The 17,539-nt window shown below is 46.2% G+C and overlaps 1 protein-coding gene across 3 annotated transcripts in view; it reads left to right on the forward strand.

Moving 5' to 3' along the window:
• The first annotated feature begins 3,555 nt into the window (after window positions 1-3,555).
• Window positions 3,556-17,539, forward strand: part of Tgfb2 (transforming growth factor beta 2) — an 89,590-nt gene continuing 75,606 nt past the window's right edge. Inside the window, exon 1 of one of the 3 annotated variants that reach the window (XM_036202072.1) lies at window positions 3,556-5,260. In XM_036202072.1, coding sequence (XP_036057965.1) covers window positions 4,915-5,260 — 346 coding nt within the window. In that variant the 5' untranslated portion in view covers window positions 3,556-4,914. The remainder of the gene's footprint in view (window positions 5,261-17,539) is intronic. The other 2 variants (XM_036202070.1, XM_036202071.1) reach the window with 2 other exon arrangements.

Genomic DNA, 17,539 nt, shown 5'->3' on the forward strand with positions numbered 1-17,539 from the left:
GTTCTTGAAGACTGCCTGGGCTCTGCCTTTCCTTGTCCTCACCTCTTCAACTGAACCATCTCCCCTTCAACCACAGGTCTGTTTGAGGCCTTCTCTTCCTGTTCCCTGACATTGTCTCGTCACTTTACTGAGATCAATCTACAGTTGCCTGATAAAATAGTAATAGATTATTGTTATTCTGTGTGTGTGTGTGTGTGTGTGTGTGTGTGTGTAGGCCAGAGGTTGGTGTCAGGTGTCTTCTCTATCCCACCGCACCCCCCCCCCCCCCCCCCTCTTATTTTGTAAGCTGGGGCCTCTCACTGAGCCTGAAGCTCACTGCTGCCATCAGCTGGCCCGCACACCCCAGGGAGCCTCCTGTCTTGTCTCCCCAGCCCTGGGACTACAGTGTACATCCAGCTTTTCTGTCGATACTGGGGATCACCCCAAGGTCCTCCTGCTCGCAGGGACTTTACTGAGGGAGCCTCGTTGGCCCCTTTTATTATTTTATTATTCTACAGAGATCTTGTTAGTCCACAGTTAAACTTGTTTATTAAAATGTACATGGAACCCAAGAAAAATGATGCGGTCCAAGCATTGTTTTTCAATCGTGGAATCAAAGATGAACTCCCAGAGCGGAAAAATGGCTCCAAGGGTAAAGGCATGGTGACCTGAGTTCCATTCCCAGAACCCACGTGGTAGCAGGAAGAGAACATGGTGGGAGAGTTATCCATTGACCTCCACAGGTGTGCCATGGCAGGCATACACACACAAATAACTGCAAAGACGTAAGTTACAAGGAAGAATGGAAAAGGATTATTCTTGCACTTACTGTCACAATTTGATGATTGAAAAACAATGTTTTGCAGCTTCATATATTTCCCCCACTTCCTGTTTTTGTATTCTAATGCTAGAAGGTATTGAGAAAGCTTTCAGAATTGTTATAAATAATTTTTTTATTTTTTTTATTTTTTGATGAGAGGCCGGAGATGACAGGTCAGACTGTTGCTGGGACATGAAGGACAGACCCCAGCACAGGCACAAGCAGTTTTGTTTTGTATGCACTCCACATCACTGAAGTGAATAACAGACCTATTAATGAGCACTCGGGGCTGCGGTTGGACACAGCTGCTTCCTCACCCTCAGCCTCGCTGGCCTAGAAACCAAACCTTTCACTTCAGGGTCATCAGAGACCTTAATGATGGTGAATGCCTAACTGAACTTTGATAGCAAGTTCGTATTATATTTCATCAAAAGTGTGCGTTTAGCTGTTTGTTCTGTAATTACAGAGGGGCAAAATACCCCAAGTTTTAAACAAGGCCTGGGTGTGTCCATGAAGCAGATTCACACAGCTCCTTCCTTGACCCAGTTTGGTTCTTTTTGATGAAGAATGGAGACCAGATATAGACAAGCCTGACAGTAGCCCCTGACTGCACTAGAGAAAGCCTAAGATAATGGCAGTTAAGGCTCAATGAGCAGACACGAGGCTCCAGCTTTGTTATAAACACTTCCTATGCCTTGTATAATGACTCCTCCTTACAGTCTTCTGCATATATTCCCAGGCCCACAGGTCATGAAATGAACGGAGCCTCTCAATAGTTCTGATAGGTTCACAGGCCACAGTGACAGGGATTTGAACTCTTGGAGTGGTCCTTCTGAGTGAGCACTGAGGTCAAGATGCTATACACAATGTGCTCTTTTACCAGACAGCCCATGGAGTCCTGAGTACATACCAGCCTTAATAGGTGTGGTGGCTTTGTTTCCTGACTATGGGGTGCAAAGGCCTTAGCTGCTAAAGACAATTCATTTGTGGTAACCAGCACAACTCTTGAGAACTGCTCTCCTGTGAGGCAGAAAGGCTTCCTTTTCCCCTGCTGACTTGGGTCACTGTGCTTGCCCATCCCAGAAGGTATCTGTCACCTCCTGAGCCTTGGGGAAACTAAAGGAGCCTCTTCGGAAGAGATCCGGTCTCAGGCCTAAGGGGTATAGAGCTGTAAGCGCTCAACCAACTACCTCGGACAAGAACATGGGTACTGATGTTAGAGCGGTGCATGTGTGCATGAATGGAGCACATGTTAATACGGGGGCTTGTTGCTGCTCTGCCCATATCCTCTGCATCCACTCATCCTAAGATGCACCTGTGCCTGTTCCCCAGGTCCCATGAGCACTGGGTGAGCACCCCCCAAGAAGCCACAGTGTTCCGAAGTGACATTGGCCCTCGGTAGCTCCAGCTCCCACTCCACGTCTTCTGTGTGCAGCTGGATTAAGATGGACTCACACTAGCTCTTCAGCTTATAGCATCATAGCTGGTTGTCCAACCCTGGAGAGCTGTTTCCATCTGAAGCTGACCAGAAAAGTCTGCCATGATGGCAGTTTCATATACTTTTCAGAATGATCTAGGTGCATGGTGGAACAATTCATTCACTCCAGGGTTTTACAGGGTCAGTGGAGTAGAGGAATGTGTTCAAGGTGGGTGGGGAGGTGATAGAGGAGGGAGTTTGCTGCAGGATTCTTAGAACACAGACTGTGACAGGGGGAATCTTGGTTCTGTAAGAGGGCAGTAGACTATTCTGCATACCCCACACTGGCTTGACCTCAGAATCCCTGTTGGTCAGATGTTCTGGAACTTGTGTTTCTTAGAATGGCAGAGTGAGAGAGAACTCAGGCAGTGGGCCTTCCCTGCAAAGTCCAGGCCCACCACTTCCTGTTCTCTGGAACAACGGACTTCACTTCCTGTGGCCTCTACCTCCTTGTCTGTGAAATATAAATAATACTCTTCATTGCTGTGTGGAATGTATGCCAGCTCTCATTACTATTTACCCAGCTCCCTCTATTAATGATATAAATCCTTCCCCACACATCTACTGCAGGTATCCCCAAAGGCTCGGTTCTTTTTGAACTAGGAAATGACTGAACCAGGAAATAATATAGAGATCTTGACTTGGGGGGGGGGGGATGCTCAACAGTTTCCAGTTTAAATTATCTGTCTAGTCAGTGTGGCCACAGAGTCATTGCTAAAATTGAAATGTTGACTTTGACTAAAGGCAGAAAGGGAAAGGGACAGTGGCAAGAGTGATTCTGGGTTCCATCTAATTTGGACAAGTCAGTGTAGGAAAAAATTGTGAGGCTGTGAGTACTGTGTAACCATAGACATCAAACATTTAAAATCCGGGTTTCCTAGATGTATGCTGTGGGCAGAATGGAGATGGTGAATAGTCCCTGTCTAGGAAGAGAGCAGAAAGCCATACAAGAAGTGGGTTCACACGAAGCAGGCAATGCTTCCTTTATAGGAGTACTGAAACAGCATGCTTTGGGGAGGAAAGGTGGACCCGGTTTCTGCTAGTTCACAGACAAACGGAAGGCTTGGTTGTAAACAGACTAATAAAAACCAGGGAGGCTGCGAATGAATGAGCCCCTCCATGTAGAAAGGAGATGCTTAGCTGCCTGCCCCTCCACGGACAGCCCTCGCCGCCGATCAGACAGTGACTGCAGCAAATGGCTCTTGCCAGTGGCCCTCCCCCACGGGCCGTCCCCTTTTCCACACCCCCTCAACGGTCGAGAGCTCGTGGTCTTAGTAACAGAGGACTTCTGACTGTAATCCTAGCGCGTCACTTTGTTGAAGGCAAACACGTGGTTTGGGGAGCATTTATAAATCTCTGCTCCGGGCAGGATCGTGATGTTATCTGCTGGCAGCAGGTTTGCTGGGAGCTGAGCGGCCAAAGCTGTGGGCCAGAGAACCGGGGCGAGAGAGTGAGAGAACAAGCAGAGAGCTGAGCCCTAGGGCAGGCGACAGGGATGACGAGTAGAAGAAGCATTAGGGTTTAAGGAGCCGTCCTGAAGCAACCCGGCTGCAGAGAGGAGTAGGTATCAGCAGAGGTCTATTTTAGGGTCGCAAATACCTTCTTACCCTAACCGAGAAAGTGCAAGCTTGCTGGAAGCCGGGAGAGGCTGGGGAAGGGTGCGGGTCTCCGAGGCGCTCCGCAGCCAACGCGCCCAGGAGGCAGTGTTGTTCCGCAGGGGGTGAAGGAGGTGGCGGATCTCTGTCGCCCGGTGGCCGCCTGGAGCAAGAGGAGGAGGATCTGCAGGACAGAGCTGGAGCCTAACCCCCTTTGCAGGCACCAGCAGCGGCTGCAACGTGGAGCGACCCAGCCGGGTGTAGGCCACAGCGCGGCCGCAGGAGCAGGATCGTCGCTGCCTGCTCCGGTCTTGGCGGTTCTCCGGGACGGACAGTACCCCACCGAGTCCCCGAGTGAGCCGCGCCGGGGCGCATCTGCCACCCCGCGGCTCGCCAGGCTCGCCCTCGGCGCGCGCACACACGCACGCGCGCACACATCCACACACACACTCATCCACACACGTGTGGAAGGCAGGCCCGAGCCGCTCGGTCTTTGAACATCTCAGTTAGAGCCCGGCGCAGCCCCAGCCGCCGCTCTGCGCTCCCCGCGGCCCTGCGCGCCTCCTGCCAGTGCCCGGACCTTCTCTTCCCTTTTGGGCGAAGGATCCGAGTTCAGATCCGCCACTCCGCACCCGAGCCTGACACACTGAACTGCATTTCTTCCTCTTAAGTTTATTTCTACTTCAGAGCCACTCTACTCCCTCCCTTCCTGGGGAGAAAACAAACCTTTCTTACTCCTTAAAGTGAGAACCCCCTCCCCACGCTTGAACATCGCATATTACTGTCTCCACGTTGGGAACGCGTTGCATTTTCTTTTTCTTTTTCTTTTTCTTCTTTTTTTTAAAGGAATCACAGCCAAGGACTTTTTTTTCTCTTTTAAATCGGGCATTGACTTTCGATTGCTTTGCAGACGTTTCTCATTAAAAAAACAAAAAAAAAAACCAAAAAACTTTACCTGGCTTGCTCTGAGAATTATTGGTTTCTTTTTATATTTTTTCTTACTTTAAACGACAACAACAGCAACGTTCCCACCTTTTAAAAACATGCACTACTGTGTGCTGAGAACCTTTTTGCTCCTGCATCTGGTCCCGGTGGCGCTCAGCCTGTCTACCTGCAGCACCCTCGACATGGACCAGTTTATGCGCAAGAGGATCGAGGCCATCCGCGGGCAGATCCTGAGCAAGCTGAAGCTCACCAGCCCCCCGGAAGACTATCCTGAGCCGGACGAGGTCCCCCCGGAGGTGATTTCCATATACAACAGTACCAGGGACTTGCTGCAGGAAAAGGCAAGCCGGAGGGCGGCCGCCTGTGAGCGGGAGCGGAGCGAGGAAGAGTACTACGCCAAGGAGATTTATAAAATCGACATGCCTTCCCACTTCCCCTCCGAAAGTAAGTACGGTTTCCATGGTTTTCGCCTTTTCCATCCCAGAGTCTAAGGTTGGCCCGGAGCTCCTCAGACCCACAGCAGCCCTAGGAGTTCGCCCTTTTCTCTCCAGGTCCCCAGGTCCCGATCGCCCCCTTTCCATTCTGTCCTTCGCTCCTCCACCACCGTTCCAGTGGTGGGATGGAGATCTGCAGGTTTAATTTTTTTCTTTTCTATAATTCCCTTCCCCCAAACGCCTCAGCCTTTTTTAAAGACGTTTGGATTTCTCCCTCTTCCCTGGTCCACCAACTAGGGAGTCAGCTCCTTTCTGTCAAAAGGAAAGCGCTTTTCCGCATGACTTTAGGCTAGGGGGACCTTGATAGACTTGTTTTCTTTGCTGGGTTGGCGCAGGGGGTGGGGATGGGGTGTGTGTGTCCTCCAACCAGTACACAAAGAGTTAAAAAAAGTGCCTCCAAACTAGCCTTCCCAAAGGCATCCCTTTCCGTACTGACCTATTTGGGGGGCTCCCCAAGCCTTTGCTAAGGTTTCTCCCTGCCCTAAGAATGTCAGTATCACCAACACCAAACGCGCGCAGGATGTTGGGGGCGGGGGAGACACTGAAAACTCCTTAAATCCTCGGTCTTCTAGTGCTCTCTGTAGGTGTTCTCACACCCCTCCCCTCGCAAATCCGAGTAGCCAAGTCCCTTTCTGACCTCACGTGGAGAGCAGAAAGGATAACTAAGGTTCTAACTGGGCTGAAGTAGGTTTCACTTCCCCTTCTGTTTTTCTAGCTAGCCCTCACTAGGCTCAGAACAGGTCGTTTTTCGTAGGGTATTCTCAGATGTTTTTTTCAACCTTGAACTCTGCTCCAGCACTTTCTTAAGCAGTGGGGACTCCTGTGTATTCTGAAATAGAATCTAGGAAAGACAGCTGATTTTCAAAAAAATATATTTTTTTACCCTGTTTCCCTTCGAGCAGTATCCTCAAAACAGCTGGCATACAGTAGCAGTGATTTATTGTGGAGCTCTTTGTGGGAAAGGGAAGTACAGTTAGTGTAGTTTTATTTCAGAGTTCTTTAAAACAGGGAGAAGAGGGGGGAGGGATTGAGATTGCAGCAGCAATGACATTGAGTGATTACCTGAGAGGGTTAAACACCAGAAGAAACACTAAAAGAAAAAATAAAAACTTCAGCATCCCTGGGTTCCAAGTCCCCGCCGTAAACTTTTCATTGGCTGATCCTTTCTCTCCTCCCCTTTTCATGCCCTATATCCTCGCTGGCTGCCTTTGTGAAGTCTCCGTGTCTTGCCTAAATAGATAGATAATGCAGCCATCTTGGTAATTTTATCCCAGAAGTTAGAATTGCAGGGTGGTGCTTTCTCTTCTAATATTTATTTTTAGTTTGACGAGCCGTAGCTAGTCAGCTTGCCTTGTCTTGCACTTGGTGTCCTCAGAGTGTCTACCCACACTCTTTCTGGTCACTTTTCTCACCCTGTAGTGGCTCTTGTTTCCTGGCGCAACAGAGGCAGGGAACCCTGCCCAGCAGGATGATTTTATTATTATAATTATGGTCCTAACCACCACAGTGGCGACACTTACACTCTGCCCTGTTTATTCCCCCTGGGAAGTAAGGCTTTCAATCTGGGGTGGAGACATAGAGAGGCTAGAGAAGAGAGTTCATTGTAATTAGCCCAGAAGTGAAGGGTTGAGTCAGTTAGCTTTCTCTTGCGTGTGTGTGTGTGTGTGTGTGTGTGTGTGTGTGTGTGTGTGTGTGTGTGTATTGATTCTACCGATATTTGGGCTGACAGACAAATATATTATAGGCGGCCGAATAAGTCCTTCTTTGGTATTTAGCTGCAAAAGTTCAGATTAGCTGCCAGGATGTTTGCAGAGACAAAAGATCCAGTCTCTTGTTGTATAGGTGTGGAGGGAGCTAGCCAAGGGAGCACTTCAGTCAGATGGATGAAGGTGAGCAAAGACAGGACAACCCAAGACCATGGTCATGAACAAATTAGAAGCATTCCCCGGGATATCAGGAGGACTTGAGAGTATCATCTAAGATTAATGTGTGGTTTCTCATCTCTATCCCATACCTGAGCCTTCAAATAAATGAAAACCTAAAAACTACATACTTGTACATGCAAACACAAACACACTGTATATATGTGTGTGTGTGTGTATACACATATGCTATCATATTTTCACATGAAAAATAGAGATTTTTAAAAACCTGTGTTCAGTGTAGACACTTAGAGGTAGAATGTCATATTAATAGTAGATTCAACACAACTGTGCAGGGACTGTGGATAATTTTATAGAAAGTAGGTTAACTGATTTTCCAGGACTAGGAAGTCCTGGAATATAGTGAGAGCTTCCAGAAAAGACAAAAGAAAAAAGTAAGAAAGAGAAAGAAAGAGAAAAGAAAGAAAACTATTCCATTGTATTTTTAAAGCAAAGAAAACTGGAAGTGTGACCAGGGCTGACTTGTGTGCCAGCTCCCCGTCTTCCGCACTTTCTGCCTGACTTGGGACTGGGCAGTTGTCGCTGTGGTGCCTGAAAGGAGGACGGCTGCCTGTCATGTCTTGCTGTGAATCTGAAGAGGGCCCTAAGTGCATAGAGGAAGGCATGGGAAAGATCACCGCTTCCTTTTTCTTTTCTTTCCCCCCACCAACTTAGTAGTATTCAGGGAGGGACTTCAGCTCAAGTATTACAAATATGCCCTGATTATTCTCAGTGACTGTATATCACTACAGATGGTTGATAGCCCTTGGTGGGACATTTTATGAAGTTCAAACTCAATATTTTTAGCAATGTGGAGATTTAAAAGTGAAAATATAAGAGATATTGTATATACCCTCAGGCATACTTTGTCTTAAATATTATCCTTGGCCAAGTGTGCTGTATAAATAAAGTAGATATTAATAGAATTGGCCAGGTGCCAAGCTTCTAGTATGAATTTTAGCCAAGAATGTATTTATGGGGGTATAAATAATACTATGTCAACATTTAAAGAAGGGATCTGATTAGTTTTGAATTTCTTTATATTGATCTTTTTGCATACTGTTAGTTTAAGATGCAAAGCGGAGTTGTGCTGGAGTTTACTGATAGCTTGCCCAGCAGGCGTTAGTGGATGTCGAACACTTTGACTATCCCTTTGAAGTTCAAGGTGCAGATATTCAAAAGACACCATACAAGGCTTTAGAAATTCTGAAAAAGGTGACTCTATTACATCTAAGAAGAATCTAAACTGATATTAAAACCTGTAAAGACATGATAGGTAAGAGGAAGTAATTTTCTTTTTTGTCTATTTTTGTTTGTTTTAAGTCTGAGGCTTTCCGTTTGCAAGAAAGCAATCCCTACCACTGAGCTATATAACAAACCCTGTTTTGTTAGGTAGGGCCTCAGGATATGGCTCAAGCTAGCCTTAAATTTGTCATATAGTCTAGGCCATCCTAAAACTTATGACTCTCAGGTCTCATCTTCTCTAGTGCTGGGACTATAGGAGTTGACCACATGCTTGGCTCTCTTTGCTGTCTTCACAGCAAAGCAGGCACATGTTGTAGGTCTGACTCTGGCTCTGTTGTATCCCGCCCCTCCCTCTCCCAGCTCCACACTGCCTCTGCTGTGACAACTGATAAACGTCTGGATAGTATTCATAGCCTTGAGGTGGGGGGCTGCTGCTGGTCTTCATTAGAGAGAAGCCAGGAATATTCCTACCCTCTCATAATGAAGAGGGCAGCCATATACCAGAGAATTATCCAGCCTCGAATTTCAATGTTGCCCATGGTAGGAAGCCACATTTCCCTGGTGTTTAGTTAGCTTGGGCTGCTGAATCCTGCTCCTAGTACTATTTTAAAAGTAATAGCAACAATAAAGTATCTTTATGATCTAAAGATATCAAAATAAAATAATCAAATAGAGAAGAATCATAATAGAATATAGGCTAGGCTGCTATTTTGTATGGCATATACTTTATGACTGTGACATTGAAGCTCCTACATTCCAGACAATCAAGTTTCCCAATTACTGACTTCCAGCAGCAGGGTTGGTCCCTCATTTACTGGTTACGCTGGTGAGTACCAGTCAGATGACAGGCAGCACATAGAAAGAAAAAAAAAGAATAGAGGAATGGACTTGGATTTTCCAGTTTGAGTGGAATCTGCAACCTGGGCAAGCAAAGGAAGTCAATAGTCGTGTTGGCTTATTACATCTCTTAGAATTAGGTGGACTGAAGTAGATGGCCTGGAAAACCACAGCTAGGTTTCCTTTGTAATTCTTTCACATGAAGGCTAAACATTTAATACTAAGCAATTCTCCTTTTCTGGTACCCCTGTAATTTTCCAAGTGAAATTGCGGGATGTAGACTGAATAGCAATGACATGATGGTTTTGAGGAATGTGACTTAGTATTCAATTCATGAATCTGTCTCTCTGTATACAGACTGCTGGTCTATTGGGCCAACTGCCCAATGAAGGAGAATATTAGCAGAACACAGTAGTAGCTTTACTGTAAGATGTATTTTTACCTTCTCTCCTGAGAGAGTCTCTGTCTGTTTGTATATGAATAGGTGGTGGGGGTGGGGTGGGGGGCTGGAGAATAAAGACTGGCTTGGACCTCTTGACTTCCAGAATGACTGTTATGACTTTAATTCTCTCTTTTTATTGCATTGTGGCCAGCACTACTTCTAATGCCTAACTGTGGTTACACTTGAGTTCCTCTGCATTGCCCTCCTACAAGATTTCCTCCATTTTCACTTTGCAGACTAGGTGAGAGACGCCTCAAATTAAAACACGGTTTATAGCTGAAACAGGTAGGTAGTTTTTGTTGCCAAGTGAAGTTACCACCTCCTCTGAGAAGAATTGGGGTTCCCCAAGATTAAAGAGCAGGCAGGTGTGGTCCACTTAACCACACCTCTGCGTCTCCACAGCGCCTCCCGTGGTCAAGGAGAGGAGACGCAGGTTTTGAAAGTTTTCTCCTTGGTGGAAAGATGCTGATGTCACCTCAGGCACCTTCCGTGTAAAGATATGAAAGAATGACAAATCGTTTTTCCTAGAGGAAATGGAGATGTGAAAAAAGGGCTAATGACTCACTGCTGAACCCACATCAAATCTGGGTTAGAATCGAGGAGGTCAGTGACTCCGGGGCCTTTGCCCAGAGATTACAACACACTTAAGGCTGCAGTTTCAGAAGGTTCCGGAAGGCAGGGTGGAGGAGCCTGGGAGAAGTGTGCAAGGATGGGTTTCTGACCCACGCTATTGCTCCCCATTGCTCCTGCCATGTCCTTCCTAAATTCCCAAGTGAGGTGGGCGGCAAGCAGGTGCCTGGGAGCCGCCCTTTCCACTGTCTCCTCGCATTTCCGGTCTGTCCTTCAGCCTCAGCAAGGAGTCCACTTTGCAGATTCCCAGCAGCCTGACGAAATGTGGCTTTGGCGGAGATAAACAGATGTTTCTGTTGTCATTTTTAAAAGCATCTGGTGTGCTTGTGTCCTGCTCTTTAATATATTTTAAACGGAGATAATATTGAACCCAGGAATTCATTGTTCTCTAGGTATTTTATTTTAAATTTAATAACCTGTTAGGGATTCTGGGACAGGCTTGTTTAGGCCAAAAGGTTTACTTCCAGCTTTTGTTTAGAAGATGGGTTGGTGGTTGTTCCTTTTCTAACCTCTGGTAGCCAGAGGTGGGTGTCTGACTGTAGTCTCTCACAACCATGCCTCCTTCCTGTGTTGGCTGGATGGCTTTGACTCCACATCCAGCCCTCTTTGATCCCTGGCTCCCAATCCAAGTTGCCCCTTGCCCTTTAAGGTGATGGGTATCCCGGGTGGGGTGGTCAAATCGTTGTGCCCATACCTACCTAGTACCCTGCTGTGTTTGTGAGCTTTGGCAGACTCTCACATTTCTACCCTGAACCACCTGCTTCAGCAGATGGCAGAGGTTCCATGTGTGAAGAGGCCCTGGGCAGCCTCTGGCATTGAGTAGGCCTTTGCAGGCCAGTCATTGTTCATTGAGTTGCAAATGCCGTTGACTTTAAGATGCACCACTGCTTTATACACCACTAGAAAGGGAAGATTGCTCCAGTTAATTCTAGAGCTTGAGTGGTTAGGAGATGGCGTGGGTTTTAGTGGTATTTAAATGTGATGCCCCACAGACCACTTCCACTGTCTTGGGGTGTCTTGGCATCCCCCCATCATTCCATAGAAGTTTCACCCAGTGGATCCAGTCCTCTTGTTCACTCTGGTTGTTTCTCAGGTGGCCTTTAGGCCTCAGCTCTCTTAAGTAATTAGGATTCTAGACCAGAGGTCAGCTCTGCTTTCTTCCTGTTCAGCCCTTCTCCTTTCCAAGTCTTTGCCTGAACACTACATTCTGGGAACCTTTTACTTTTGTCCTTTGTCCAAACATTTTCATGTCTCTGGGCCCTGAATGTTGTTTCTTCAACTGGGTGAACTGTCTTTTACTATTTTTGAAGATTCTTGTAGACTTAAGAAGATGGCTCCTCCATTGGAGACCATCTTTAGTTTTTCTGACTACATGTAATTGACTCTTCTTCTGTACCCCAGGATCCTGACCCCACCTCATTCCTTATCTCTGCCTCCTTTCACTGGTTTTCTTGGTTGGTTCTGTAGTTGCCCTGATTCCTCTCTGGTCTTACGGAACCTAGTATATTGTCTTTGCTCAGTAAATGTTCAGTGAGTGAGCATTGCCTCTTGAGAAAGACTGAACTTCCAAAATGACCTGCACCAGGAAACCTGGAGATAAAGGCTGTTCTTAACATCAGGGGGGAAAGGACTCAGTGTCTCTGGGCTGAGGCTGCATACGTTCTTTTCCTGGTTCTGCATTTTTACAGAATTATACTGTTATGGACAAGAAGAAAGTGAACCTTTACGGGGCACTTCTGTGTGCCAGGCAGGCTTGAAATATTTACACAGGCCTCATTTCGTCTCCATAAGTCATCCCCTGAAGTTGACCCTAGATTTCCACTTTGACATCTGAGGATACAGATACTAGCGTATCAGTGATACATTCTATACATAAAGGATTTGCTCCCTGTTGATAACAGTAGCCCTAATCCAGAGTCCAGCAAACAGACATCATTACTTTTCTTGTTTGTTTGGTAAATGTGGAGTCTTAATATGCAAGCCAGACCTTGGGATATGCAATCCAGGCTAGCCTTGAACTCTTATCTTACTGCTTCAGTCTCCTGAGTGCTAGAGAGTCACAGGCATCTGCCACTATGAGTACCTTAGCATGGCTTTTCTTGACCTGATGTCACTGGTCAATCCATTTGAGAATGACTCTGTTCTGTGGAGAATTGCATTTGAAAGTTCAGAATATTTTCCTAGAAAAGCAAATATATCTCTGAAGATTACACAAAACTGGAGGGTTTTTTTTTTTTCCTTCAACATGTTTAACTTTTATCTGTGTGCTTGGTTGATAGTAAAATTATGATTTATCAAGTCCTTGCTTTTGACATGTACTGCAGCCCCTCCCAAACATTTTATGATGCTTCCAGAGAATTAATTGATTTGGGAAGGCAAAATGAGTCTGAGCTTTAGAGCTAGCCAGATCCAATAAGTAGAAACAAGAGGACAGACAGAAGATTGCTCCAAAAAGAAAAAGTGGAGTCTGTAAGAGTGGGGTCCTATCTTGACTTATAACATGGCCTTCTCAGTATAGGCTTTCAGAACTGTGACACTGACTACAAAGTGTGGCTTTGCTGTTACTGGCCTTGTAGTGTGGGTTCATGCTTCTTCACATGCCTGGGCCTCAGTTTCTCAGTTTGTAAGCATGAAGAAAGTAACAGCTGGTGCTAGCATTACAAAGTATGAGTGTAGTAGGTGTGATAAGGACACCAACCACAACTGCTTCTGGCCCTTAGGGCCAGGTCTCCCCTCCTCATAGTTGTGACCTGTCCCAACTCCCCTAGAAGGAAACTCTATTGAGAAGGAAGCAAGACATTTGGAGAGAGCTCTGAGCCAGGCCAGACAGGCATGGTTAAGTAGGGTAGATGCACTTCTGACCTAGCCCTGAATTACCATGTACAAAGGCTGCAGCCGAAGGAACTTAGAGAATGGGAATCTCAAAGAGGAGTTTAGATGACAGGGCTAGAAGGTACTTCTCAGGAGTCATCCCAGATGATCTGAGGAGGAGAAATGAATCCAAACCAATGATACAAGAAGCACCTACTCTGAGCCCTCTGGTCTTGGGTAATAGTGTACTGTATGATGTTTCCTCCGTGAATTTGTATCCTGGATTTCTTAGGGCAGCCTAGGAATACCACTTCATGGGTGCCAGAAAACTGCTATTCAAGAGGAAATTGACTGGGTTTAGGTCGTTTGGAAAGGGGCAGCTTCATGGAGCGGAGTAAACCCTGTCCTGTGGACTGCCACCACCTCTGCATTCTCTCAAACAGCGCTTGGACTCGTTAGGCCTGATAAGTTAGAAACATTTGGCTTAGATTTTTCTTCAGCCACAATGACTTGAGAAACCAAATGCAGATGGAAAATACTCTGTGGATGTTGTGAAGCCCAAACCGTCTGAAAATAGTTTGAATGCATTTCCAACCCTCGGCAGGCAGCTGTTTTGCTTCACACTAGCCGGCTCCGTGCATCTCCTTTCCCAGGGAGAGTGTCTCTGTGGCCTCAGGCCTTCCTGGCTCTTTCCACACTGGTAATTAGGAGGCAGGTTGTTCTGAAGAGGAGACTCCACATATCTCAAGGCACAGTCATGGAGTAACTATGTGAGAACTGCTCTCTTGTGATATTTGCTTCAGGAAATTCTGCAGGATCTTTCCAGTCTCATGAAAGAAAAAGAAAAATGCCCTGGCTTGTATCTTGGCTCTGTTCATGTGATTTTCCCTATCTATCCCACAGCACACTGACAAACACCACATATGTCCCAACAAGCTAGTTCCCAGATCACCGTCCATTCATAACCTCGGGCTGCCATAAGAACCCTCATTCCTTCCTTCTTTTGAACAAGAATGCTCCATTTGGCTCCAAGAAACAGGCTGACATGACCACAGGGCTGGTGAGTTCTGCAATCATTCCACCTGAAAGGAACACCATCAGAACAATCGGGTAGTTTTTCTTGGTGGATTTTAACAGCATAGGGCTATTTATTGTTGCCAAAATGTAAGTGGGAATATTCTGGGAAATGCAATTTAATTTCCAAGCTTTGGACTGGTTTTATTTTTGGTAATTTCAGTGCTTCTTAGACCAAATTTATCACCGATTATCCTGTCTGCACCAGATGTGGTAGGACTTTGTCGTTTTCCCATTTGGGGAAATTCTTTTTTTAGAGGGCCGTTCATAGTTCATCCACCAGTTCAATCTCATTTTCATTATGCTTTGACACCTTCATGATCATACTGAAATTGTTCCCACTTGATTTATAACGAAGTTCTGTAATTGAGCAGCTAGCTCCGAAAGTCCTGAAATGTGTAGATGGTGTACTCTGACCCTAGGCCAGAAGAAGAAAAGAGCCATTTCTCTCTGCAGAGGAAGAGCATTTATTGAAGAAACTGTCCCCTGGCATGTCTCTCTGTTAGTGTATCCTTCCACATCCAAGTTCCTCCCTCGGCATCTGAAGCTCTGCAAGTTGAGAATAGGGACAGAGGAAGGCATGCTTCTGAACTCCTGCCTGGTCTGGAAGTGGAGGCGCAGCACAAAAGCTGAATTGCAGCCTTCACGCGGCACTCACACAGCAAGCACCGCATGTAGAGCTGTCTGTGAAACCCCAGGGTTGCCCACCTCTCACCATCTTGTTTGTATCTGAGACACCTCGAAGCACTAAAACGAAACAAACCAACATCAGCAACCCTCTCTGACTTGAACAGTGTCCGCTCTTAGACCTCTCCATTGGCTTGTTAGCTTGTTCAATGGGTCAGTCAGCTGAAGTCACTTGCCAGGCCTAAGGGATCTGCGCTCTGATCTGCTGCTTTTCTTCCTGTGACACCCAAGCTTTCTGCTTCTGTGGGCTTGAGTGGTGGGCACTACGCTATCTTGGAGGGGGACATAGTGCTGTCAGAAAATATCACGATCAGTAATGAAACGGTGTGCGTAGGACCAGCTCTCAATTCACAGGTGTTCACATTACGGAAAGAAGGCCTTGAGTCAAGCCCGGAGTATTCTCCTTCCCAGTAACAGTTGTAGGCACATTCTAAGAACAGTTGAAAGTTGTTGTAATTTAGTACTATCAGGAAAAGGTAGGGCCCACTTGTGCAATTGTTCTTATTTTAGGAGAGATACTGTGGGTGTCTGAATGGAGAGCTTGGGAGGATTTTTCAGGAGCTGATTTGACATGAAGTTTATTGAAACTTTTAAAAACATATGTTTATTTTATGTGTATGAACATGCCTGCATGTAAATATGTGTACCAGGTGCATACAGTACCCTTGGAGGCCAGAAGTACGTGTAGGATCCCCTGCAACTGAGGTTACAGACAGTTTTGAGCCATTACATAGGTGCTGGAAACTGAGCCTGGATCCTCTGCCGGAGTAGCCAGTGCTCTTAACTACCAAGCCATCTCTTCGGTCCTGACTGAGAGTTTTAGATGCCATTTAATTACACTCAACAGATTCACACAGTATTCCCAGATGGTTTGTAAACTATGTGCTTTAGGAGCTCTTGACCTCTTTGCCCAGATACAGGTTTCTGGACCCCTTTCTACAACTGTGAGTGATAACCAGGAAGGGAGAGACAGAGGCTTGGTAACGTGCGTTCATAGCAAGCACGGGAGGGGACACTTGGGCATAGTCAAATCTGAAAACCACTAGTCCGACTCTTTACCACTTAGACACTGGAAAGACCTTTTGCCAGACCTCAGGGTCCCTCAAGATTATGCACCCAGATGGTGGTATCCCTTTGTAAGTGGGGATTTGTCTCATTGCTTCCTGTCCTACCATCCTAGGCTAAAAACAGCCCCCAGAACTTACCATTTACATCATAGTCTTTAGTTACTTTGTAAAGTATCCATCTTATAGTCTGTATAATCCACATTCCTCTTTCTCAATTTATGAGTATCCAGTTTCTTCTGAACAATTTCATCTCTAAGACTATGACTATGTCTGGGTTTTCATTGTCTTTCTTATCTCACAAAGCGTCACGGATAACTAGAACCTCAGTCACCTGAAAAAATAAAAGTGTATCTATTTCGCCGCTTTTACAATTGTGTATAAGTTGAATGTTGGCTGCTCAAATATCGAGGACTTCTTTCTGTGGTCCGAGAAGTCACTATTGTCCTCTGCATAGCCCCCACAGTTTGTGATCTCACTGTCTTGAGTACTGACTTCCACCAGAGACCCCCCTTCCTGTGGCCCTGCTTAAAAACAAAAACACAAACAAAAGGCAACAGAACAGGACAGAAAGAACAGGGGAAACGAAGGATATGAATATTCCAACTTCATAGTGGAATAGAAGCAAACCAAAGGTGCATACTTAAGGATTCAAGGGCAGTATTTCCCTCCCTCTGTTCTCACCTGTGTCCCTGAGGTCTAGGTGACTTTGGGCAGTGTCGGCCATCTGAATTCAATGCCCTCTTTTGTATCAGAGCATGTACTGGCCTGAAGAAGGTGCTGTTTCCAAGGAAAAGGCCTTAGGTTCCCCCCAAGAAATGCATAGGGCCATCACACAGAGGAACAAGTGTTGAGCAAGCCGCTCCCTCCACGTCGCTGCCCATCTCTGATTATATTCCTTACGATTTTTATTTAGGATAACTTTCAGCACGACTTTGTAAAGGTCAGATATGAAAGAGAAAACTTGTTAATCTTGTGACAAACAGTTTATACTCAGGGTGAGGGATACCCTCTCCCTATCAGACTGTGGAGAAATTCTAAAAGTAAACAGCACAGTTGCTTACTGGGGGGAACATATGGGCGCAGATGTCGGCTGGAAGCAGCATATGGTAGCAAGATGACAGCGGCATGTTCAGCGAAAGGTCATCACTAGCTTTCACCTTCCCTGCCACACCGGCCATGCAGAGCCCCATTTCAGAACCAGAGTGTTCTGGCTTGAAAGTGAAATCCACACATGTGGGAACATGTGTCGCTGGGAGCTTTTTAGGGGGCTGAAGGTTGGAGATGGTCAGTTACGGGGTGTGGGAAGGGCTGTTACTGTCTAAAGTACAGGGGTAAGGCATCCATGTGGAAGAGTCCATGAAGCCTTTGTCTTGTTAAAAGAAGATTCGAGTCTGTTCTGAAGGGCATTGGTTCCCTCTAGAAAATACACCCACACAAGCATGCAATGGAAGGTACACGGATTCTAAACTGACATGAAGCACTAGAAAGAATTGTATTCACGCCAGACTTGGATG

The sequence above is a fragment of the Onychomys torridus genome, chromosome 11, assembly GCF_903995425.1.
Source record: "Onychomys torridus chromosome 11, mOncTor1.1, whole genome shotgun sequence".
In the NCBI taxonomy this organism is placed as follows: Eukaryota; Metazoa; Chordata; class Mammalia; order Rodentia; family Cricetidae; genus Onychomys; species Onychomys torridus.